The 26,575-nt window shown below is 41.1% G+C and overlaps 1 protein-coding gene and 1 long non-coding RNA gene across 2 annotated transcripts in view; one reads left to right on the top strand and one right to left on the bottom strand.

Annotated features, from left to right (window-relative positions):
• aff2 (AF4/FMR2 family, member 2) overlaps positions 1–26,575 on the top strand; it is a 149,027-nt gene that overhangs the window by 113,634 nt on the left and 8,818 nt on the right. The window contains exons 15-23 of the mRNA XM_080308784.1: positions 818–1,022; positions 7,155–8,231; positions 8,331–8,446; positions 18,009–18,249; positions 18,562–18,695; positions 21,398–21,461; positions 22,024–22,160; positions 23,444–23,515; positions 25,814–25,907. Of these exons, the coding sequence (XP_080164910.1) occupies positions 818–1,022; positions 7,155–8,231; positions 8,331–8,446; positions 18,009–18,249; positions 18,562–18,695; positions 21,398–21,461; positions 22,024–22,160; positions 23,444–23,515; positions 25,814–25,907 (2,140 nt within the window). The remainder of the gene's footprint in view (positions 1–817; positions 1,023–7,154; positions 8,232–8,330; positions 8,447–18,008; positions 18,250–18,561; positions 18,696–21,397; positions 21,462–22,023; positions 22,161–23,443; positions 23,516–25,813; positions 25,908–26,575) is intronic.
• Positions 11,795–13,563, bottom strand: LOC145430983 (uncharacterized). The gene is made up of 2 exons (XR_013911348.1): positions 13,276–13,563; positions 11,795–12,502 (listed from the first exon to the last, which is right to left on the bottom strand). It is a non-coding gene; the product is annotated as an uncharacterized LOC145430983 (long non-coding RNA).

Below are 26,575 nucleotides of genomic sequence, written 5' to 3' on the forward strand. Positions count from 1 at the left end.
TGAATGTCTCGAGCTCCTCTGAGAGCCAGTTACCTAAAAAGCAAAAACTGTCTTAAGCCGTATTGACCTACTCGAGCTGAGCACATTCTACACTACACTTTGTTACTATGTGGGCTGTGCCATAATGTACAAGGGCAGGGTTTGTGTGCATCTGACTATAGTGATATCTCTTTTAATCAATAAAATTGAGCCAGATATTTCCATCTTAGCTGTCTCTGTAAAGCAGCACATGAAGAAGACACTGGTGCACTTTCATCATTTCAACATAAGCCCGACAGTTTGAGATAAAAATCCACAGCAGCCTATATTCTGATGTGTAACTGGCTCTATAACTGATACAGTGCTTGCTATTGACTAAACTATTACAATTACTGTTAGGAACTTTACCACCTGCTTCACACTGCAGCTTAGAGCTAACAGAGGTTCCCGTGGATCACTGAGCTGTCTGGCACATGGCCACTGAAGACTGTCACTCCCTCTGAGCTGAACAGTGCTGAGACTGAGTAGAAGCCATGTCAGACTCTGTGCGCAGCTTGCCGTTGGCCTAATTAGGAAAAAAAATAACATTGATTGTTTTTCCTGTTTTTCATTTTCCTCTCCCTCAATCACCTCTTCCTTTTCTTCGTTCCATTTTAAGCTTCCTACGTCCAAGTTTGACTGAATGCATGCTGTTTTCAATTATTTCATGCTGTCACAAGACCAAGCAATGGCAAGCATTACCTTCTATTGTTTATCATGTAGCTTGGGCTTCACTGCCTTGCTCAAGGGTGAATCTAGTTCCAGTAGTGAGCCTTCCTCTTATTGTTTCTCCCATTAGCCCTGCAGCGAGGGAGAAGGACCTGTTGCCTCCCCCCTCCCTGGAGCATCAGAACCCCCCGAGGCCGCGTAGTAAACCTCCCGGTGGGAAAACAGCCCCAAGGAAAGAACCTCGCAGTGCTACCAACTCAAACACTAACACAGCCACTCCACCAGCAGCGCTACAGCAAACCCCACTGCCAGTACCTGCTGTCAGTGTAAACCAGGTTAGTTTTAGATGTGTGTGTGTGTGTGTGTGTGTACTGCAGGAAGGTTGCAGACATTTGGAATAGGGCTGAACACCAAGTACAGATGTATCAGACTGTACCCTATACTTATCGCTTTATGCAACTCTACAACAAATGTACTGACTCGTGGTTCCTTCCCTGAAAGGTTCCTGTTTGTAATCCAGTCTCAGCTGTGTGTGAATATATATGAATATATACAGCTATTGTATGCTCATTAATGTAAAAGGGAAATCAGTTTTTGTTAAATACATACACGTAATGCTACATATTTATATTAAAACACCACAAGATGAACACTTTGTTAGGTACATCTGTTGAACTGCTCACTGGGCAGCAACTCAGTGAAATTAGGCATACATGCTCTATACATGATCAAAGTGAGCATCAGATTGGAGAAGAAAGGTGATTAAAGTGACTTTGAAATGCATGGTTGTTGGTGCCAGATGGGCTGCTCGGCTGAGTGTTTCTGCTGATCTACTGAGATTTCAGAGAATGGTCTCAAAAAGGATTTAGAAAATATCGAGGACAACAGTAACTCAAATAACTGCTCGTTACAACATATGAATGTAGAAGAGCATCCCTGACACCGCAGCACAACACTGCAAACCTCGCAGCAGCAGAAGACCACACATGATGCCATTTCCTTCAGCTAAAAACAGCAAACTAAGGATATCATTTGCACTGACTCACTCAGATAGATGGTGGATGGTCAGGATGTCTCGTCAACAGTTCAGGCTGCTGGTGATGCAGTGGTGTGGAGGATATTTTCTTGGCACACATTGGGTACCAACAGCTGCAACCTTAGCAGGGCTGCAGCGACCCAAATATCACTGAAAAGCACAGAGACGCTGCTTTCAGGAAGCGTGGGAATTCTTTCAGTTTAGCAAAGGGTTTTAGAAAAACATCTGTGTGACGCCAGCGACAGGTTAGCCTCCCTGAGCATCTCTTTATGACCACAGTGCACCCATCTGCTGATGACTGCATGCAGCAGGATAATGTTCAATATCACAAAAGCTCAAACCGCTTTCTTCATGACAGTGAGCTCACTGTAGATCTACAGCAACTGTGTGATTCCTTAAAGAATTAGGGCAAAAGGGGCGTCCAACCCGGTACTAGCAGGGGGTACCTAATGACGTTGGTGGTAGTGTTACATTGTAACGGAGTGTTTTTAACTCAAGTGGAAGAACGGGAGGATTTAAATGGTTAAACAGCAACAAACATTCAAAATGCTAAAAGGAAATCATAAAAATGTTGACCTAATGTAACTTTAACGCTGCAGTGAGGCTGAACAGTAATAAGAAGCCCTAGAAAACGTGTAAACAAATAACGCTGATGATTTCCTTTTCAGATGTTTTCATGTTGGCTGATCTCTGTGATGCTGCTGTCTTTCGTCATTACTTGTTTTGCTTTGAGAACAAATTTCCCCTCCATTGTTTTGCTGTCAGGTTGTGGAAATTGTTCTCGTAAAACTCATCTGCTGACAAATTAGCAACTAACACGTTAGCAGCTGTCAGCGATGTTACAACAAGATTACACTGAGGAAAACTGCAGTAACCAGCAAACAGCAGCTCAGCTGTTACAGCCCACAGAGAAGACTTGAAGAAGTGACCCGGCAGCATGACGTGCCCGACTCTGACAACTGCCACCTCTGCGTCAGCAGCCGGAGCTACAGGCGCCCCGACAGCCCCTCAGAGCTCCAAACTTTAATTCGCTCACACAGTACTTAGAATTAATTTAACAACTAATTACTTAATGCCTAATTATCATCATGTTCTCTTTTGTTTTCATCAACTTCAGGGAAACAACATAAAAGTTCGAATACTTTTCCACATATCCCACTGCAAAGATTTACCCACAGTACTGAGCATGAACTGAAAGGGGACCTAATATTCTTATTTCAGAATAACCATCGTTTATTTTAGGCCAGACGTTAGTGAATCCTCTCAATTTACCAACTGTCGGAAGCAAGCCCTTTACAGCCTTGCTGTTTTCTGATTGGTTGCCCCACATATACACAACTTTTCATGGTAACACTTAATAATGGCGTCCACGACTAACGGGTCCCCTGTAATTAAATGGACTTTCAATATATTTTACCTGAAATTAGATCATTATATTTACCTATAAACACTTAAAGGTAGATACACTAGAATAGGATAGAATTATATTGTAAGTAAATTCAAGTTTTCTGAAGGTAATTTTAAGTAATGCGTAAGTAATTTTAAGAATTGCATAACTTCATATATTTTATAGAAATAAAGCAACACAAAAATATATATAATGTAAGTTTAAGCAGTGTGCAGTGGTCATATTTGGAAAAACAAACATCTTACATCGTAAATTATTTTTTGGGACAGCGGTCGTACTGTGGAAGCTTACATTTTTAGCTCTTTATTTTTTTGCATCTTTATATCTTTATTTGATTTGTTGCTAATTCTGTTGTGTTCAATATTGTTTTTGATTATAAATAAAAGTCGATAAATTAAGTTAGACTTGGTTCCTCCATTACAAGGTCACACATGCCGGCCAGTTTTGATTTTCTCTACTTACAGTATCATTTGTGTCATCTTTGCTGTAAAACACATGAAGTGATGCTCTAAAATCAGTCCTCCACTACTTAAACTTCCTTACACAATTCCTTAAAATGACCTAAACACTACATACATTTACTTACAGTATAATTCTTTCTTTGTTTCCTGAGAAAGCTGACTCTTACCGACTTGTCCCAGTGTAGCTACATGTAAATATTTTACCTTGTAAGTTCAAAGTTTTCAATGTCATTTATTTACAGGTGAATTAATACGACGAAGCATTATGAAAAATATATATCACTGTTCATTTTGAGAATAAGGTCAAAATTTTGAGATTAAACTTGAAATATTATTTAAAGAATGAAGTCAACTTTATTCTCAAAATGAGCAATAATATTTCTTTTTTAATGGGGCCCTAATACTGGTTACTGTTACACTTCCACAGCAGTTGTGTGATGCTGCTGTGCTCACAGCCACAGCTGTGTGCCTGAAATGATTATATTTGGGTTATACTGTCTCATTCACATCTAACGGATCCAAAAGTTTAATAAAAATCTACACGTGAGCATTTCGGTCTGAAGTCTGAGATTTTGGCTCTCTTGTACGCACACAGATCAAAGCTAACGATGCTACAGTATATAATTAAATCCAACGGGCTGTCGTTATATTTCATGGTATGCATACAGATGTGCCTCTCCTGTCAAGTGTACGCAGGTGAAAATGTCCTTGTTTTACTAAAGAGATATAACCTTTCTTAAATTACCTGAGAATGGAGATGAACGCTAACGTGTGCAATCGGTGCCGTAAGTGCTGTTGCAACATTTGATCTTCTGCCTGTTTTAGTTGCGCAGAGCAGCTGGCAAGATGGCTAATGTCAACAGTGAGGAGAGGTGAACTATGGAGAAAACAGGCCAGAGGAGTTTTGTTCAAGAAAGGAAAAGCTTTTGCCGGCAGTGCAAATAAGCTCTGTGCAAGGGACAGTTTCCCCCTTTTTTCTATTTCAGCAAAACACTACATGGCATTTACTGAGAATGGATTTTGCAGATGGCAACACGCATTGGAAAGATTCCAGAGGGCTGCGTCTGCCAAGCGAGTGGGTTTATACTGACGACTGGGAACATTAGTGGTGTTTTCTTCTCTGCATCTGCCTCTGTAGTTGCTTTCTCGTGTTGCTGTTGCACACACATCGCTGCTCCTCGCTCGCCTTTGTTTCAGTTGAGGATAATTGATCAGTACATGTCTAAAATTAAGCATTCAACATCACAGGGTCAATTTTGATTGGGAACAAGACAAGGGCAGCGATGCAGGTGTAGCTACACAGCACTAAAAATGAAAATAAACTGAGTGGATTGTGGCTGCGTCTGCCAGCTGACACACCTTATTTACAGAAGAAGAAAGAAGGCTTGTCAGAAAGTTAAACTGATGATACACAAACAGCTAGAAGCCAGTTTTCGCTCGTATATATTTATATATACATTTATTTTCCTATTGTTAAAAAATAATCTAAAGAACAAAAACACTAATCAAACCTACAATAAGGCCAAAGCCCATATCCTTCACCTTTGTTATCCAAAAACATGGAATAGTTCGGCATGTCTGCTGCTGTAAATACTAACTACAACAGAAGACAGCCCACAACAAATTAACCATTTTAACCTGTTTAAGTAAAATTTGGTTAAAACGACTGTGCCCTGCGGTGCAGCTTCAGGCATAAACTGTGTAGATGTGACCTGTTTGCAAAGAGTTTGGTCTGTAGGAGATATAAACTAAGCTGAGGCTGAGATCCACAGACAGAGTAAAGGAGCCAGGTTAACCAGTCACTGTTTTTCTTTATCCATCTGTAAAAACAGAATATTACACACTCATATTTAGGTAAGAAAACAGGAGAAAAACTATTAAAATTTAATTGGAAGTTATTCTGTCCTTTCACATTATTTCCATTTCAAATGTAGACTGCTTACAGAGTGTAAGCTAATGACTTTGATGATTTCTGGATTTCCCCAATTTAAATCAAAATTTCACATTATTGTGTCATCGTGTACTGTATGATTCCAAGGATTAAAGAAAGGAGAAAATACTAAGTCTAATATCTACTAATACTAATGTTTATTCAGGTAACATCAGCATCATGTAACTAAAATCCATTTAACCAAACTGAAATTACAATGATGCTCCTGCTAGTAGATAAACAGAGTCTACAGGCAACAGTAAGGAAGCATCCACGTCCATGCTAGTGTCAGGTCATGCTAAATACAACATGTTTGTTTTGTAAATTATCACCATTAAATTAATAATAGCAGACTATGTAGCTGATGTACTAATGCAGCTTCAGGAGGCTATGTCCATCTTTTATATACAGTCTGTGAGAAAAACAGTAAGACAGTAAAGCTTTTCTGAACAATTTCTTCCTATTCTTCATGGATTTTAGATGCACTTGAATATGAAGCCACATATTTTAAAAACTTAAAAGAATTAATGATAATGCTATCAACACTGAATATCACTGTTACCATCAAAGAGGATATTTCTTTAGTGGACACTCAATGATCTGCTATGTGAGTCACGACTCTAGAAACCTAAAGCTTCATGATGTTCATCTTCCAGACCACTTTATATACATCGCTCCCCGGAAGAGCCGTTCTGTCCCTTGCTGGTAATGCCTCCACAATGAGTGTTGGAGCTCCTTCACTATGTCAAAATGGTGATGCTTCAATCTGATTTTTCATTTTGGGGGAAGTGAAAAAAGTCGCAGGGTGCCAAATCATGTAAGTAGTGTGGTAGGAAGTGAATATTGTGTTTGCACAGCTAAAAAAAAGAAAAAAAAAAAGTTCTGCGCCTCACCCTGGAAGACAAATTAACTGTGCACAAAGATGAAGAGAACGACGACGTGCTCCTATCAAATCTCTTTGGCTGAGAACTGTGCTCATCAAACACATTATTCCGTGTGAAATTTGGGACATTGAGAAGTTTTCTCTCTGGTCAAGTCTGAGGACCGCTAAGTGAAGGTGGTCAGGACACGGCTCCCAGGAAGCTCAGGAAAAATTCCTGCTTTACCAGAAGCAATCCAGAAGTGCATCGAAACGGGATCTTTAAAGAGAAAACTGGAAAAATTTCTATAATAAAGATGCACTTGTTTATGAAACTGTGCCCTCGCATCTTAGAAAGAACTCAACTAAGAAATGTGAGACGCATCTTTTAATTTGCATGTGACAAACAGACCGCCTGCGCTCAACTGTGTGACTTGTGTGCAGCGAATATCAGTGACATTCAAAACGAGACAGTCAAACATGTTTCTTTTTGCTTCACAGATTAGTGGAACAAGCTGGCAACTCGTGCTGCCTAATTTGCATGATATTATCACATTCAGTAATGTGCTGTATGTGCTTTGCTTTTGATTATAACGTTTGTCTACACCAGGTTTTTTTCTTCGTCGGGGTTTAAAAGTGCATTAGTGGACGGGGTATAAGAGATGGCTAAAGATCAGAAGCTTCCTTTGTGTGTGTTATATGTGCCGTTTTTTCTTGACTTGTATCTTGTATTTTGTTGCTCCTTTTCATACATTTACATATATTTTCATCAGGACAAGCGGAAACACAGAGGTCCCAGCACCAGGATCACACCCAAGTCCAGAGAATTCATCGAAACAGATTCCTCCTCCTCTTCGTCAGAATGCCAGTCGGATACGGAGGAAGCCATCAAAATCCCAGCTTTGCCGCCACAGACGACACGCTCTGCAATTAACACGCAGACTCTGTCCAACGCACACATGCACGCGCCTCTTCTCCCATGCCTTGGCTCTGCTGGCGGTGTGGGGAGTCTGGGAACATTTGGAGGGAAGGGACTTCGAGTCAAAGATGGTAGCAACGTGCCCACTAACGGTAGCAGCAGCAGTAGTAACGGTAGCATCGGCAGCAGTAGTAACGGCAGCAGTGGTAGCTGTAACTCCCTGAGCATTAGCAACATAAGTGGTTCATTTGGCACCTCTGTTCCCGATCCTGGAGGGTTAGGAGGGCAAAGCAAAGACCTGGAGCCCATGTCACCGCCTTCCAATCTGGGACACGAGGTGCCTCTCTCACCCTTGAGGGAATACCATGAGATCCAGAGTTTATGGGTAAAAATTGACCTGAGTCTGCTCAGCAGGGTGCCCGGCCAGGCCGCGGGGGAAAGATCAAGGGTGGGAATTTCAGAAAGGGATGGGAGTGAGGGGAGAGACAGAGAGAGACAAGGGGAGAGGGAGAGGATAGGTGTGGCAGAGAGGGAGAGACAGAAGCAGGAAGACAGAGAGTGGCCGGGGCTCAGAGAGAGACAGAAGCTGATGAAAGGGGAGAGACAGGAGGAAGAAAATGAGCGATTAGTGCAGGACAGAGAGAGGCAAGGTGAGCGAGAGCGATTAACAGAGAGAGAGAGGCCGATGGACAGAGAGGACAGGGAAAGATTCGGACTCGGGGAGAGAGAGAGGACGGCAGTGAGGGACAGAGAAAAGATGTGCCAGGGTCTGGGGGTCCCGGACAACAACCCCGTGCAAGAGCAGACTAATCCCAGGCTGGCTGGGAGGACGGAGAGAGCAGAGAACGGAGGCAAACACAGAAGGCAGGCGGCTGCAAACATGGTGGTTCCACCCGAGAAACACGCAAGCAAGAGCAAGAGGAAACACAAGGTGTGAAGCAGCGTTTGTTCACATATACCGCCTTAACTGTTCTGCTGGCTGTTTACTTCACTCCTTCACATCTGTGAATTCTGGTTTCTCTGTTCCTAGTCGGACCACGGAGACTCATCAGTGAACTGCAATAAGAAGCTGCGATTGGACAAAGACTGTCTGCTCCTCCCACCCTGCATCTCTCCAATACACAACCATAAGAGCAGCACGGCAGAGTAAGCATTAACAGTGCACACGAGCCACCCGGCAGATTAGCTCTGGGAAAGGACTCAGCGGGATGAGGAAGAGATTGTACTGTAATGAAAGCCCGAAACACTACATAGATCAAGTTTTGGCATCACTCCCTCATTATCAACGAGCCAGATGTCCAAGGGGTTTTTCACTAATTGTGCTGATACCAGTCCACAAACAGTAGCATCGATAGATCAGAATGCAGCACAGCCTGAAGACATGTTGTGCAAGGTGTCATCCTATTGTGCTGCTTCTTATTTTCTGTCATACATACATTGGTACAATGGTGGATGCCAGCGTAAACGTGGCCAAAGTGTCGAGTGATGAGATTAACGTATGTGCGAGTAGCTCTGAACCCTCTGTTCCTCTAGTTATGCTGGACTTTACTTACACCTGGTTATGATGTGGTCATCTCTGGCCCCGCCCACCTACTGTTCAGTGCTTCTGTTTACAAACGACAGCCAACCAAAAGAAGGTGGTGGATGAACCGAGAGGCTGAACAAAAGTCATCTGTGAATCATGCAAATCTGATCTATTAGGAGTCCGATCACTTTTTTAAAGGCAGATCTACCATCGGTTAGAGCTGTTCACACGTCCTCAGTCAATGTAGTAAAACCTGGCCAACAAAAAAACTTTTTTCTGCACTTAAAAAATGAAAAATGAAATACATAAGAGTCCTGCCGGAGGGCACGAGGTGCTCTCCTTTGTCATAGATTAGAGGTATTCCAGACAATGGTGCAAGATCACAAAGTGCTTTAAAGAACTATATTTGGTTCCTTAAATGGACTTAATTCTCCCAGCCAATCAGGTCATGTGACAGATAGTGATGCTATTGCATTTGACCAATCAGTAATGGCTTGGAGCATTTCCAACATCAGCGTTTTTTCAGGGAAATCAGGTTTTTCACCCAAACTGCCAAACTTATTGTAACATCAAAACTAGCTGTGGCAGGCCGATAAAACCCAGACATCATATATATCAAGAGTTGTTCTAAATGTTGAAACAGGTGTTGTTTGTCTTTGGTTTCTAAAAATTGGGGCCATAATATGAAGGCACCATATTTATTCATATACCCTGCTCATGTAAAACTAGTGCAAGTGATGGTAACTCCAGTTTTAGACATGCACCAGATATGTCTAGTGAGCAGCGATGAAAAAAACAATACTCTATCATAAATGTAGTAAAACGGTAGTCAGTTTTATATTAATTGTTGCCCCAACTCCATATAACACTATATGGTGATCCAGTGAGAAATCTAACTCATTAATGTGGAACCATATATGATAACTTCATTGACCTTGACTTGCAACATGGATATCAGCTCATAGTGACATCATACAGAGCCAACAGGGGTAAAAAGTGTCTGAAACCAAAAGTTCAGGTCATTGCAAATACCCTTTCCAGAGCAGGTGAGGAAAAAAATAAAGAACCGTACTGTATGATGAAAAACAGTCAATGAAGCCTCGTTTCATTAGTAAATTATGTCTCAATCATCCCAAGAAACCTGTGAATGAAAATTTTAGATACTCTATTAAAATGAGTTAAGAAATTCCAGAAAAGGCTCAGCTTTCCCTCCACTGATTCATCCTTCCCTGAATCCCTGCTATGCTCCTCATCCTCATGTGACTGTCATAGACACTAGTAGAGGTAATCAGGCAACTTTACTAGAGACTGGGTATTTTTAGGAAGGATTAAAAATTTGAATGTCGCGACGGAGCCACTAGACAGGCGAGCTCAATTCACACGGTGACGCGGGAATGACAAACCATGAATCTCTGCTTTCCGTGTGAATTATTTAAAAACAGCCTAAGCGGGCTGTCGCTATAAATAAGCCTCAACGTGACAGCTACAGAGGAAATATTTTTATAGCATCTCGGCTTTATCGAAGCATGCACGGCAGCGAGAGGTGGCAGAGAAAAGAGGGAGTGACCTGGAGTTGAACCTGTGACACTGGCGTAGTTGTCACATCCCGTTTATCATCTGGGAGGCTTTTTACGGAAACTCTGAATTGGCTGATGTGATCATCTGCCTCAGATCCAGTTGGCAGTTTCCTGTGACTTTTGACAGTTATCATCCCACCTGTTTTAATCAGCTGGGTCATATTTTGATAGCAGATAATCAGCGATGACCACATGTGACTGAGATTTGACCCCAGAACAGCACAGAAATCACATTTAGTCTTGGTCAGCAAGTCACTGGATCCACATTGGCCCAGTTGTGGTCCATATAATACATTATTTTTACTGCAAGAGAAACAACAACACAAACACTGGGTCAGAACAGCCTTCTGGTGCTGAGTAAGGCAGGCTGAGCTCTGAGGGGAATCCTAAGTTCAGTGAAATAAAGTTTAACAGAACCAGGTTTTCTTTGGGTTGGCCAGTTTGACCCAAGTAAGACTTTACAGCTATCGCAGTGCTGGTTATCAGCTTTCTACGGTGGCCCTGAGAGGCCAAACGGACTGCAACTTCAGAAAACACTTGCAAAAAGAAAAACGCTGCAAAAAGAAAAACGCTGCAAAAGCACACACATAACACAACAGAAATGTTTCTGGGGAGACAATAACTGGACGGACCAGTTGCATGAACTAAAACATGTATGTATGGCTGTATCCCAATTCAGGGACTGTTTCCCAATTCAGGGTCTGCAGCCTTAAAGTACGCAGCCTTAACGGTCCTCAAGGGCCGTGTACTCAAAGACCGCTGAGGCCGGAAGTGCGAGGCTTGTAGGCTTGTGAGATGGGACGGTCTAGCCTCCGTCACGCTGCCCAGGTTGCCTAGCAACCATGATACTAACAGCTGGAAACGTTTCATACAGCTTTGTTTGACAGAAATGAAGGAGAACATATTTTGTACATTTGTTTCTATATGAGCTTTGTGTGATTTGATAAGTATCTGAGGCTGAGACCACAGGGCTGTAAAACATGATTGTTGGGCTTCATTTCTGTACTGAACAGTCATTTAAGATTAACTAGTAAATAACAATTAGCTAATGTTGTTCATGAGACTAAAGTCATCTCACTTTGGTAATGTGAATATAATATGGCCAATATTATATTAATCATTATTAGTTATTACAGCACTGAACATGAACTCTGTGTCATTCAATGAGCTTCAGTAAAGATTCAAGTTGCATTTATTTATATTTCCTATCACCTTAAATATCACCTTCACTTAAAGACAAGTATCTTTGACAGTATATATATAGATGTATTATATATGAGACAAATATTGTTCTTTTAATATGTTGGCATTACTAAATTTGGCTCATATGTGTAAAAAGAAAATGTACAAGCTGTGATAACTGTTTCTGATAGAATGAAGAGTAGACTGATATATTAAATATTCCTTTATTGGGTGAGAAAATCAGACCATGTCATAACTGCTTTAAGTCACACAGAATAGATATCAGAGCCTCAAACAGGCTGACGTCTGCTAAATGGGTCAAACTGGGCAGAAAGTCTACAAACACATAACATCCTTATAGAATATGATGTAACACTATAGATCAACTTACCTCAGAATATATAAAGCATTTAAACAATTACAGCAATATGATGCAACAAACACAGCAGTGCTACTAATCCTCATACTCAATACTCAAAGCTTCATAGAACTGAAACAAACATTTATTTTTAGCTCCATTCTGCTGCTGATACATACTTTAGGTTTCTGAACATTAAACTTGTTGCTGCCTTTCATAGTGTGTAACTTGAAGGCCCTGAGTACTTTCTCCCACACTGAAAACACTGGGATGATCAAATTATTTGAACATTACCTAATAAGACTGATTCAGGACAGACAATTAGTTATTCTAAACTTTTCTAGCAGTCCTTCACAAACAGGGAACAGTCTGTCTATTCTCTCCATCTGTCAGCTACTGCTGGCTCTTCCTCCTCCTCTTCCTCACACACTGCTGAGTTTGTCCTGGTGGATCATCAGGGGTGCAAAGCCTCACAGATGATGTGCAGCAGTGGGTCCCTCAGTCTGTCCTCACTCTGGACACTTGCAGTTGTCACGCATGGAAATCAAATGTGTGATAAGCTGCAGGATTCAAACACAAGTGTGACTTATAAACACATGTTCATACTTTTATTCCACAATCAGAGAGAAAGAAACAGAGAGAGAGTGCAGGACAGACAGACAGGTGACAGTCTCAGGTGTGTACACTGTTACACAACAGCACAAGAGAAGGAGGATTTAGTTTGTGTTATTATTATCGAACGGCATATATTTTAAAGTAAAGGCTAAAACAAAGTAAATGCTGAAAGTACAAACATCGCTAATGTCACATAACTTTGCCGACATGTGGCCAACAGTAATGTTTTAATGTTATTCATTATTAAACATTTGCACATAAATAAGTGACTAGGGATGGGTATCGTTTAGGTTTTATCCGATACCGGTGCCAAACCGGTACTTTTGAAACGGTGCCGGTGCTCAAACGGTGCTCAAACCGGTGCTTAAAGAATGGAGAACACAAAATTGGTCCAAAAACCTCTCATGTTCAGCTGTTTTTTGTAAAAATATAACAATGTTAGTCTTTTCTGCATGCTATGGAGCATATATGGTATCACTCTTGGCTGGAAGCAGTGCTTAAACAATGGAAAAAACACAAACTTTGTCCTAAACCTCTCATGTTTAACTGTTTTCCACTTTTTCTTTGGTCATTTTAGCCTTTTTAGCCAGGGTGAAGGGAGTATCTGCCATCAAACAAGAAGACAGCCGCATGTAGCTATGATGATGTTTGCTAGTTCACCTTACATGCATTAATGTAATAACGTGGTTAGCCTACTCAACGTAAATTAGCTACTCACGCAGAGAAGAACGGCTGCTGCCACCATCATCCGTCATCATTTCTGCTACACTGGCAGGGCTAGGGGCCAGGACTCTCCTCTTCGTGTTTTTGGGGGATGTTGCATAACAGGCAACCCACCCGCAGTAGATGTGCTCGGTGTGAGGTCTCGCAGCAAGCTATCAAAATAAAAAATACGCTATGCGTCGCCAGGTGTTTCATCGGATTTGAGGTGTTACCTCCTTTGACAGTATCACAGTATCAGCTTAAAGCACTTGTTGCAGGCTGCTGAGTTTGCATATTTTGCTATGAAGTAAAGCCAGACTTTTGACCGCTTCGCCTTGGGCATTTTTAATCTGTAGCTCTGCTCTAACAGAACGTACGTACCTGGCCCCGCCTACTATCCTCGGAAACGTAAAATGATTGGCTAGAATCTAAAGTGTATCACAGCTCAGGGAAAAAAAGCACCGAAATAAAGCACCGAAATGTGCGCTGCTTTTCGGTCTGGTTACTACCGTTTATGTCAGAACCGGTGCCATCATGGCACCGGACACCGGTACCCATCCCTATAAGTGACATAATATTCAGAACTTACTTTTGAAAGTTTACTCTTTGGCCGCTCTGCTTCCACTTCTTTGAAGTGTGTCCCAGTCCCAGTGCACTTGTTAGTATGTTTTGGTTCGTGCAACTGGTCCGTCCGGTTATTGTCTCCCCAGAAACATTTCCGTTGTGTTGTGTGTGCTTTTGCAGCATTTTTCTCTTTGCAAGTGTTTTTCTTTTTGCAGCATTTTTCTTTTTGCAAGTGTTTTTCTTTTTGCAGCATTTTCCCTTTTGCAAGTGTTTTCTGAAGTTGCAGTCCGTTTGGCCTCTCAGGGCCACCGTAGCTTTCTCTTAAACCGGGCTTCCTGCATCATGCCGCACCTGTCGTGTAACTTCTGCAAAAAATGATCCCTATGAAGGCCCCCTACTGCAATTAGACACATATCAGATGCTCTTAAAGATAAAAAGGTGATTAAAAATCTGTAAAGAATCTAAAAATATAACAGAAAAATTGCAAACAGTTGCAAATAAGACAAGAAATTAATGCTGCAGAAAATCGTTAATCTGGTGATTTAGCGTACAGGGTGGTAAAATACATTTTTTAATTCCAGTTAATTATTTTATGGCTGAGTTGCTCCCAGTGCTGCTTTATTTCTGACAGCTGCACATTAGAGCTCTCAAACTTTAAACTGAATACATTTAAACATTAAAGGTTAACATCCCAGAACCTAATAAAGGACGCCTTGAAATTACTTTAGTTTGTTGGCAGATCAAAGTGAAATTAATTTTTTGATTGAACTGATATTCTTGGTGTGTGTTCTGTGTTCCAGTAGCTGCAGTTCCATCAGTGTGAAAGAGGATTAGCAGCAGATTAGAATCAAGTATAACATTTAAACATTTTCTGTATTAATGCATGTACATCCTTGTGTCATTGTGACACACACTTCATTCAGTGGTTTTAGTCAGGTAGGGCTTAACAACTTGGACATATAAAACCTATTCCCTCAGCAGAAAATCTATATTGCACTTAAAACTTTCAATAATAGGCTCAGTGAAAACACGGCGCTCACAGTCAATTTTAAACAACCAATTCCTGACTCCCAGCCAGGTTATGTGTTCAGCATAAGTTACTGTGGTGGTTTAGCCATGTTTAGGGAAAAAAAGTTTCTTACCATGAGGAATGTATTTTAATAGCCTCTTGGATTATTAGTGAGGCTCCGATCTGAATTTTTGTGGATGCACCCGCACAAACTTCAGTAAAACTTTTAATCAACATCATTTTCTGTTTGATCCTGACTGATCCCGTCTCAGTTTTATGGGTAATTTATCTTAAGTTACTCATGAAGTGTTTTTGTCACTTTATGCTGTTGTTAGTGTGTCAGAAGCTTTGAGAGAAGACTTCTGGAAACAGCTGGAAGCAACCAGATGAATTTACCTTCTGTGAACATTTCATCTGTAATCTGACCCGTCACAGACTTTTATCTGCATAGGTGCTCTACAGTCAACTTGTACTTTCTGTAAATATTTCAGTCTGTTTTAGATGTAGAATTACAGAACGAAGTAAAATCTCAGAATATACAAAAGATGTTTAGTGATTTTGAAGAAGTTCTTGTCACAACTAAAGAAAAGTGGGATTGGCACCTACAGGAACTGCAGCTTTTGCTAGTTCTGTATCGGCTTCATTTTTCAGTTCCAGAAATCGCCCCTTGGTGTAACAGCATGTCATACTGAAAGTAATACATACCGTATTTTCTGCACTATAAGGTACACTTAAAATCCTTTAATTTTCTCAAAAATCGACAGTGCACCTTATAATCCAGTGCGCCTTATGTATGAATTCTGGTTGTGCTCACTGACCTCGAACCGATTTGATGTGCTACACGGCGCTCAAAACTCTTTAAAAAATGTTTTAGTACGACTTTGGTACGCTACGAAGTCGCACCACTTGATGGATTGTTGGAGCATTACGGCTGCCGTAGTCAGGAGCCTCGTGGAGTAATCTGGGTCCTAAACTCTGTCTAGTTCAGGTCCCAAAGTCAAACAAACACTGCGGCATCACTGAGAGTTAAAAACTGTCTAAGTTCTTTCATCTTTAATAAAATGATGAGCGTTGCTGCTTAACCAGGTGAAACAATTAAGTTTAACATCCAGGCATCCATGAAAACAGAATTTATTACATTTAACCGAGTTAGAAGTTAGCAGGAAGTTAGCTCGCTAGCTTCCACCTAAACATGATATACTGTAGCATGTTCTGACTGAGAGATTTCTGAAAGAATTCAAAAGTACAGCTCTGCTATCACTTCCAACATAAATGAAGTAAGTAAAGTAAGTAAAGTTTATTTATTAAGCGCTTTTCATAGACAGGTAGTCACAAAGCGCTGCACACAGAGATTAAAATAAACGAAGACAGAAAACTAAACAGCAGTGACGTTTGTAGGGTTACGGAAGTTGGGCTAGCTGGTATATAATGATGTGCTGCGTGGTGGCTAGCGACACAGCTATGTTAGCATAATGCTAATTTTTTTTCCACTCGATAAAAGTTAACGTGTGGGTTCCCGATGGTTAGGGACAAATGCAGTCGCATGGTAGGATGCTGTAAACGGACCAAACTTCAGTCAGGAGAACAACTGAGATCATCCATTCACAATAGAAGGTTAGTCATTAATATACTGCAACAACATGGGAATAGAGCAGCTGTGAGAGAATTCAACATTAATGAATCAATGGTACAGAAGTGGAGGAAGCAAAAGAATGAGTTGAGTAAAGTTTGACTTATCTGACTGTTTTGTTTCACTTAATGCGCCTTATAATCCCGTGTGCCTTATGTATGAAAAATATGGGAGTTGTCACAACGCCGACTTAAAAAGTAGCCAGCGTGCTCTTTTCTTACAAAAACCTGGCCAGATGCAGTCAAATGACCAAACAAGGAGTGCATGACTGAAAGGGGCTTAAGTCAGATAATACTTTTGATACGGTGCTGACATAGGTGTTTAATGCTGGGCTCCTACTCCCTCATGTCTCGATCTGTGTAGAAGAGACGGCTCTCGTCTGTGTCGACCCAACAAACCGGCAGGGTCACTGGAAAAAGTAAAACCGGAAAAAATCTCATAAGTGGCATTCTGCTGTTTGGTTCTTAATTCGTATGACAAAGCCGAACACACGACAAGTGATTTAAAGACTGATATGAATGCTGTAGTGTACCAAAAAAAGGAGAAATCTCATTTCAGTTGGAATATAAATCTTCTCACTGAGTCACTGCAAATGCATTACAGGAAATGATTTGGCCGATATACTGTGGTCATTTTATTCTAAGAGCCTCTCAATTTGTTAACTTATTATGCCTTTAAAAGAAGTCTGAGTGCTCTCACCTACTTCCCTGCACACACATCAGCGTCCACTTAAAGACAGACACACGCCACTACACGCAAATTAGCATATGCATGCACACAAACAGCCGCAGACACATCAATTATGCCGTGCGCAGACACAAAAGCACACACTCACGCTCCGCATGCACACACTCCACAGCAGCTAATTAGTCTTTGTCTCCATGATTTTGTCTATTATTGCTAATGTCGGTGCCTGGGGCCTTGTTCTGCGAGCTCAGCAACTTCCTCACCGCATCAAACCCCCAGAGTTTCCAGGGAGAGGAAAAACATAAAAATATTATCTGTTGTGCTGCAAACAATATGAGTCACAGGAGCTACAATAAGGCGGCTGAGGGAATAATTGTCGAGGTGCTACGGGGGAAGGCAGAATTCCAATAATTTTACAGGGGAAAAAAATATCGTTCACAGATTTAAAAATAAGGTATATTCATTCATTAGTCCCTAAATTCTGTCTTGTGGTTTTTTTTGCCACTAACAGTCCTGAACCCAGTAATAAACTGAATGTAGATACAAGAGGAGTCCTCAGTCATCGTGGGATTAGTTTCAGTATCACTCACTTAATTTTTAAAGGTAGCAAAAAGCCCCACATGAGGGCTTCAGGACACTTGCACTTGGTCTGTGTCTTTGGAGCAAAATTAACAGTGCCAGGACGAGCTACACTGAGTCTCGCATACATGAGTAACTCACGTATAGCACAGATACAACAAAGAACAAAGTAAAAACATAGCATTCAGTGCCTCTGCATAAGTAAACAAATAATCTCACTTCTTTTCTGTCTCTGTGTGTGTGCGTGTATGTGCGTATGTGTGTGTGCGTGCGTGTTCAGTAGCTCTCTGAACAGGAAGCAGTCCCGACGGCACGATGAGAAGCTGCTCCCGCCGCTCCTGTCCCCTCTGTCCGATGATCCGCCTCGCAAACGGCCCTGCGACAGCAGCTCCTCTCTCAGCCAGGAGGCCAGCGCCGCTGGGATGCTGCCCTGCGCCGCCTCCGCTGCTTCCACCTCCTCTTCCTCACACAGACACCGGAGAGGTGAAGGAAAAACATCAGCGCATGTGAGAAATGGCAGTGTAAGTGCTTGTATATATATATATATATATACAGTCCTGTGGACACAGACCTGGTGGTCAGCTTTTAATGATGAACACCGATGTGTCATAGTAGATTATGATGATGCTATATCTAAGGAAGACTGTAGGAAAGGGTGACCACATCTCATTCCTGCTCAATACAGCTGCTATCGGTAAATAGCAAAGTTTAAATCTGTCAGTGTGAATCAGATGCCAGTGCTCAAGTTTAAGTAGGTGGTCACTGAAAGCCACACAATATAAACTTAATTAAGACTGTTGGAAGCATATACTTCAAAAACCTCTCTACTACAGGAAATGGATTCCCATGGCGAGAAGCCCTGTGGAGACGGTTACCATACCAACGGTCATTCAGACTCGGAGGTTTGGTCGGAACCCCTGATGGACCCCGCAGAACCCCGCAGGCCCAAGCTCTCATTCAGTGACACGTAAGTAAAAGCACACACCACGATGTGCACTTACAAACATTTGATTGTTTATACAGTTGGATACATATTTTTTTATTTTTTTTAACATATTTTGTGTCATTTTAGCTGTTTTACAAAAAATATCCAAATTATAGTTTCTGATGAATATGAGCATAAAGTTTAGACTTTGACTGCTTCACTGAGTGAGTGGGTTAAATGCAGAGAGGAATTTCCCCATGCCAAATCACAACAACAGTCGCCTCAAGGTGCTTTATATTGTATGGTAGATCCTACAATAATACATACAGAGAAAAACCCAACAATCACATGACCCCCTATGAGCAAGCACTTTGGCGACAGTGGGAAGGAAAAACTCCCTTTTAACAGGAAGAAACCTCCGGCAGAACCAGGCTCAGGGAGGGGCGGGGCCATCTGCTGTGACCGGTTGGGGTGAGAGAAGGAAGACAGGATAAAGACATGCTGTGGAAGAGAGACAGAGATTAATAAAAGTATGATTCAGTGCAGAGAGGTCTGTTAACACTGATTCCATGATCAGATGAGGAACAGGCTGTCTCCAAAAACAAAACTAATCCGTCTCAGAAATACCGGGAATACTAGGAGTGTTAAAATCAGGACGCACTGTGTTGTAGGTTCCGATAAAAAAAGGTAACGCACTCATGAGCTTGACGATATAAAAAGTGGACTGCGTGATTACAGGATTCTTTATATTGTAAAGAAAACAACACACATCCAAATGAAGAACGCTGCCTAGGAGGTAGGAGTGAGTAATATTATTCAAGTCTGTAATAAAGCAGAGACTTCACAAAAGCAAATACAGAGGGTTCATTACAAGGTGCAAACCATTCATAAGCCTCAGCAATAGAAAAGATAGATTGGACTGTGGAGGCAGTATGAGACATGAGCATGGCTCCAAATGGTACTGGGCCATGAGTGTTTGTGTTGATGAAGTGACAGAACACAGAAGCAGGCAGGTAAAGTTTTATTTTCAGCTCAGATTCTGCCAAATGAGGCAGTGCTGACTAGATGGTGCTAAGCAGGACAAATGAGCAATAACCTGCCAGATACCAGCAACAAAGCAACCCAGTTTTAGAGTGTAAAGAAAGGCGAAGTTCAGTCCAGAAAAACAAAAACAACAGTTGAAGACAGCCGTAGTAAAAGCCAGACAAACCATTATTAAAGGAGGAAACACACTCTTTGGTGAGGACCATGGATTCTAGACATCAGGTTTCTTGCAAAGGTTTCTCAACAAAGCAAGGAGAACAAAGAAACATATTAAGTAATTGCCTACTGGTGGTGGTCAGAGGGCCCGGTGGCGCCAGTGTCCGGCAGCCTCGCCTCTGTCAGTGCGCCCCAGGGTGGCTGTGGCTACAATGTAGCTTGCCATCACCAGTGTGTGAATGTGTGTGTGAATGGGTGGATGACTGGATATGTAAAGCGCTTTGGGGTTCTTAGAGACTAGTAAAGCGCTATATAAATACAGGCCATTTACCATTTAAGTGTTTAAACTTAAACACCCCCAACTGCATCTATTACAACAGTATGATTTCATTGTAGTGAACTGGCCAGCCTCCAGTCCAGATATATCATCAACTGAAAACATCTGACACATCATGAAATGGCAAAAAGATCCAGGACTGTTGAACAGCAGGAAACTTATAACAGATAAGAATGGGATCACAAGGCGACAGCTGTTATTACATGTTTATAACAATTTTGTATTTAAACTGAAAGGCATTATAAAACTCCATAGGCCTAACTGTAAGTTATTGCTAGATCGTGTTAGCTGCTGTGCAGTTCTTAGCTGTGCTACTGGGGAAGTTCATGCCTGCACGCCAGAGGCAGCAGTTGCAGTCCTGCTCTCTGGTTCTCACGGCCTTGATGTCTCAGAAACACATTGAGGGAATTTCTTCCACTTTGGCCCAAACCTTCAGTTGCACCTATTAGTATTTCATGTTCAAGGGTTAAGGTCATAGTGACCTCACAAAAAAAAATACTGGCAATAAATCAGGAGCGCTTTTCTGATCACTAATCAATGCCATAACTCAGGAACAGGAGGGGACATTGTGTTCTTTTTACACATTTACTTGCTGGTAAGCTGGTAAGTTTGTGATGATTGTATAAAAAGTTCATGAAGTTTCTGATCATTTTTTCATGTGTATTTTGTTTACCGTCATGGCTACGACCGAGTGTCCTGTCACAATCAACTTTATCGGCCACGCATAACTGCTCTTCATAGCTCTTTACAGAATATCTTCAGTCCTTGATGCTAAACCCTGATTTGGTTCTCTGGTCGTGCGACCCTCTGTTGTAACAAAACTTGCCTTATTTACTACAACTTCAGCTAAAGGCTAGACACTCGCCTGTTAGTGTATGTGGATGGGGAAAGCTGTAGCAGCCTTATCATTTGTCCAGATGTGTGTTAACATTGAAAGATGATACATCATCTTGGATATTTGTCCCAAAAGGCTTCTGCATTATTCATGAAACAACATGTCTTGTTGTTATACTAAGGTTACACTAAGCCTGAGGTATGTATACCTAAGTAGATGACTGTGTGTAGCTCACTGCAAGCTACTTGTAGTCCGTGATTATGCAAATCTGTCTCAGTGATGCAGGGTGTTGTTTTCAGGTTTTGTTAAACAACATGTCAGCGCACACATGCTCTTTATGGTCTGTATTATTTGTCACCATTATGTTTGCAGGGTCCACAGTGCTGACTTCTACATGCAGGAGGCCAAGAGACTGAAGCACAAGGCTGATGCTTTGGTAAGATGTTGCGTGACCCAGTTCAGGTAGACGCACACCTTCAGCCCTCTGTGCTAACGACACGAGGCAGACAGACAGTGAAAGCAGAAACACACAATGTTAACATCTACAGTCTAGACTGCAATTATGTGTGCACTGTAAGTCTCAGTAGAATGAAAATCTATTTGGTACCAAGGACCGTACTGTATAATTTGTGTTATTTATTGCACCATTTGTCTCTAAGGGGACATTGCATTCAAGGACTGATGATGTCTGCAAGATTATAGAATATCAAAAGAATTATCGGACCCCCCCACCCACCCCCCACACACAAACAATGAAATGAGATTTATTTAACTTGGTATTTATCTTATGTTTACGAGTTGTTTCCTCAGATTTATCTAGGGATTTGCATCTTAGTGGGAGATTATTCAAAGAGGCTGCCGTGTTTCTGCCACAATGCCGTCAAGCCGTTGCTTATTCTACCGCTTATTCACATTTCCTTCCCCTCTCTCTCTGTTACATCTCCTTTCATTTCACATTTGTTTCCTGTTTTCTTTCCTTTCCTGTCCTCTGTCTGCAGATGGACAAATTTGGGAAAGCAGTGAACTACGCAGACGGCGCTCTGTCTTTCATAGAGTGTGGAAATGCTATGGAGCGAGATCCACTAGAGGCCAAATCACCATATACAATGTACTCTGAGACTGTGGAACTAATCAGGTAGGGATGGACAGAAAAACATCAATAAACGCTCTCTAGTTTCTTAACAGGTTAGTAGAACAGAATTGATCAGTGATTTTATTTTGAAAAGCTTCATTCAAAGCAGTGTAGCACCTGGTGAAACCCTGTGATTGGGAGAAAAGCGAGGACTGTTTGAGAAAAAATGTTACTAGTTTTTCACGTGTTTCAGTCAGAGTGATTATTTTCTTTGTCCCATGATTGCCAAGAGTAAGGAGAACAATTCTGAAACAAAAGTTACATATTCTGACACAATAGAGTAAGAGTAGGGTTATCACCAGCTTTGACCTCACAGCATTATTATATAAAGAGGGGATGTTAAATATAAGGCTTGGGGGCTAGAATTGGCCCAGCAAAGACTCCAAAATGATTTTGACATCCCTGATGTAAAGCCACTGATGTGATAGGTGCTGAACGTAACTATAATTATATAATATAATTATAACGTAAACCATACCACAGCAGCTGTATGTTCTTATAAACTCTAACCTTAGATTTGACTATAGCTAGAGTTTATGACTATAAACTCTAAAAAATGTGGACTATAGGCTCGGTCTACTCTGAGGTACCTCGATTCACGGATACGTGATTTGTGAGTATATTGAAGGTGGTGTATCGTCACCTTTTTGTCTGTCAAAAAGTCCAACATTTTTAAATAAAAACATCCACAGACGTATTATCTGTTGCCTTGCAGGATCTCTGCAGGTTTTCATCTTTGGAGAGCTGCTGAGTGTAACTATAGGAGAGCAAACTGAGAATAACTGATGACTGCTAAGTCTGAAGGTTGACTTGTTGTGAGGAGGATTGTGTAGTGGGACAGAGTCTTTTAACTCAAGTGCTCAGGTTCAAGATCTGCTTGCCTGCACTCATCTATTCTGCTGTAGGGTCCTTGAGCAAAACACAGACTTTTTAGCAGTTGCAGTCACTCTGACCTCTGAACTCCCTGAGAGAAGGAAAGGACGGAGTTTCCCTTCAGGGATCAATGAACTCTCATTCATGATGGCTGAATTTGATTCTGACTGATAAAGTGTTGTGCTGAACAGAGAGGGCTGGCCAAAAGGAGCATTGTATCACCCACAGCGTTAGAGAAAGTTAACTTTGTTTTGCCTACAAACAATTCAGAGCGTTTCAGTTGGCTGCTGGTAAACTGGAAGAATTGATCACTAAGTGAAGAGCAGCACTTGGGTATATATGCATCTGCTTTTTGTAAAATTCAAGAGTTCTGTTTTGACAATCGATGAGTAATGAGCATCTCTCCACTGCAGGTATGCCATGAGGTTGAAGAACTTCACCAGCCATTTAGCCACCATCCCTGAGAAGAAACTCGCCGTGTTGTGGTACGATACACTTTCACTGTCTGTGCGTGTGTGTGTGTGTAATGAATCATGTAAAGTATGTCTGCTGTCTAAAATAAATATATTTAGAAAAATGTTTAAAAAAATTACAGTTACCTGAAAAAGTATATACCGTATTTTTCAGACCATAAGGCACATTAAGCGAAACTAAACAGTATCAAAGCACCGTATCAAAAATATTATCTGACTTAAGCCCCTTTCAGTCATGCACTCCTTGTTTGGTCATTTGACTGCATCTGGCCATGTTTTTGTAAGAAAAGAGCACGCTGGCTACTTTTTAAGTCGGCATTGTGACAACTACCGTATTTTTCAGACCATAAGATGCACCGGATTATAAGGCGCACTGACGTTTTTTGAGAAAATTTAAGGATTTTAAGTGCGCCTATAGTGCAGAAAATACGGTACACTCAAAAAAATTAAGGGGACTGCACAATCAGTCTCATGTTAATCTCGATCACGTTCTATTGGTCAGTACTTGACCAATAGAAAGCAAAAAGTAAAAGAAAATCAAGCGCTCCCCAAATCACTGCATGATGGCGTGCCAATCACAGCTGTTCCCTGCAACACACAGCTTGGTGTTTTTTTTTTTAGATGTACTTATACTTTATTTGTCTGCAACAACGGTTTAACAAAGAGGAATGTCGCATATGCAAAAAGGTATTCAGTAGCAAGAATGTGTTACATCATGGACGTGAAAGTACTGTAATATTTACGTGACAATAAAAAAATATGGTGTCACTAAAATGAACAAACAATTGAGATTTAAATGATAACATTTTGGTGGACAGGCAGGAGTTTTTGTGGATTATGATGTTTGCAGACGACACTGATTTGTACGGAGAGTAGTGATCTACTGATCTTGCTGTGAGGCATCAGTGCTAGCTACTGCACCACATGTCACATGTATTTTCTAGGGGTGCAACGATACTGGTATGGATATTGAACCGTTCGGTACAGTGCTTTCGGTTTGGTACGCATATGTATCGAACAATACAAAATTTTTAATTTATTTTATCAACTTTCCTTCTGACGATGCTCAGTGGATCTGCGTTCGACTACTCCGCCTAGGCTGCACTGTCGAGCGCAGATCCACTGAGTGCAGCACAAGCTAGCAAGACAGAAGCTAAGCTCCTTGCAACATGGCAAATTGAACCTCCCCCACCCTCATTCAGATCTGGCCTTTGGAACTAATTTGGTTTTCATGTGACGTATGACCCTGAAGGTAAGCGCATCATGGACAAAAGTAAAACAGTATGTTGGATGTGCCACGCAATGCTCAATTACATGGGTGGGAACTACTGTGTTAGCGCAGTTTGCTCATTAACGTGTTTACGCCGTCCAGCCCCATGCTCGTTAACTGAGATTTGCGGCGTTGTGGCGTTAACGTCATTTCAGATTAATGCTGACAGCACTAGTGGGAACAAAATGAATATTACTGCACGTTTACTCCGACATCATCGTAGTGCAAAGACAAGTGGAAGCAGACAACAAGCATGCATGCTACAAACTTTACCCGAGTCATTTAGACAGAAGCACATGATTCTCCTTATGGGGACCTGATATGTTTAATATGCTGCTGAGAATAAAGCCCAGAAGAAGCGTAGTATAGCTTTTATTTTGGAAAGAGACATTTCTCTGTAATAAACTCTCTTTTCCAAAGATGAGTGATTTCTCGATCAGATAGATTTATTATTTTATCCCTTTGTTGTTTCAGCAACATTAAATTTAAAAACTGTACTTTTGAGTTAAAATATATATTTATAATTTTAATAAATGACAAATTAAAAAAGCATGAACATTTTTTTGTATCAAAAAAATATCGAACCGTGACACCAAAGTATCGAACCGAACGGTGAATTTTGTGTATCGTTGCACCCCTAGTATTTTCATGACAAATAAAATAAGATGTGGTATTTGACACATCCTACCACATTACACTAAATGTGTTCAGATTTGTTAGCCATGAGGCCCAGTGAATGTGGAAGCTTGATTTCCCCCCAAAAAATAGTGTTTTTTGCTGTGTTTTTTTGTATTTTTGTGACTGTGTGAGCTTCCCGTGACGCACAGCCGCTGTTTTGTTTTTTTCTCCATTCACAGTATTATATAGTTCCCACATTCCTTATTTCATTGAAGTTCTTCCTAATCCACAAGGATTTGAGGGGCACGTTTGAAGTCCGGGTGCATTCTGTGCGGATGACTTGAAAATAATATTGAGGATAGATCTTTAAAGGGAATTTGTACAGAGGACTCATCTGCCTTCTAATGCTTTTGTTTCCATAGTAACCGCTGTCTGTCTCTGCTATATCTGAGGATGTTCCATCTGAAGAAAGACCACGCTGTCAAGTACTCGCGGTCGCTCATGGAGTACTTCAAGGTAACACACACGCGCACACATACTTGGACACAGACTCCATTTCCCTCTTTGCTCGCTCTCTCTCTCTCTCTCTCTCTCTTTCTCTCTCTCTGTGGAAAACACACAAAGCCAATTACAATCGCTCAAATACATTTCATATTCATTTTCATGGTGCCTGTGCATTAATTTTGCATGGCGTTATTAAATTCCATTCTTTCTCTTTGATATTAATGTATTAATTAGCTCCATCAATCATCACCGTGGATTGTTAGGGTTTAATGTGCTTGTTTTGATTAATTATGTTTAGTTTAATTAATTACTGAGGATGTCATTATCACAGTGCTGCATTTGCAGTGATGGGATTGGATTTCTGGGAAGCGACCGACTGGGGGGTTTATCTGTGCATGTGTGCGCAGTCTGTGTACATTCAGTAAGTGTTGACATAAAGTTGGAGCAGTTCATTTTAAAAAGGAAATGCTACACAACAACAGTCTAACCGTTTCTGTAATACACTTATCTGCATGACACATTCATTTAGCATTTTCAAAATTCACTAACGTTACAACCTATTGTCCAGAAGTTCAGCAGAGGCTCACATCGTTTTAGCATTGCTTTTGCCGGACTGAAGGGTTTTATTACAAAATACCTTTTACATGATTAGAAAATGTGATTTGATCTGATTAATTGCC

This window comes from Astatotilapia calliptera, chromosome 2, assembly GCF_964374335.1.
Source record: "Astatotilapia calliptera chromosome 2, fAstCal68.1, whole genome shotgun sequence".
In the NCBI taxonomy this organism is placed as follows: Eukaryota; Metazoa; Chordata; class Actinopteri; order Cichliformes; family Cichlidae; genus Astatotilapia; species Astatotilapia calliptera.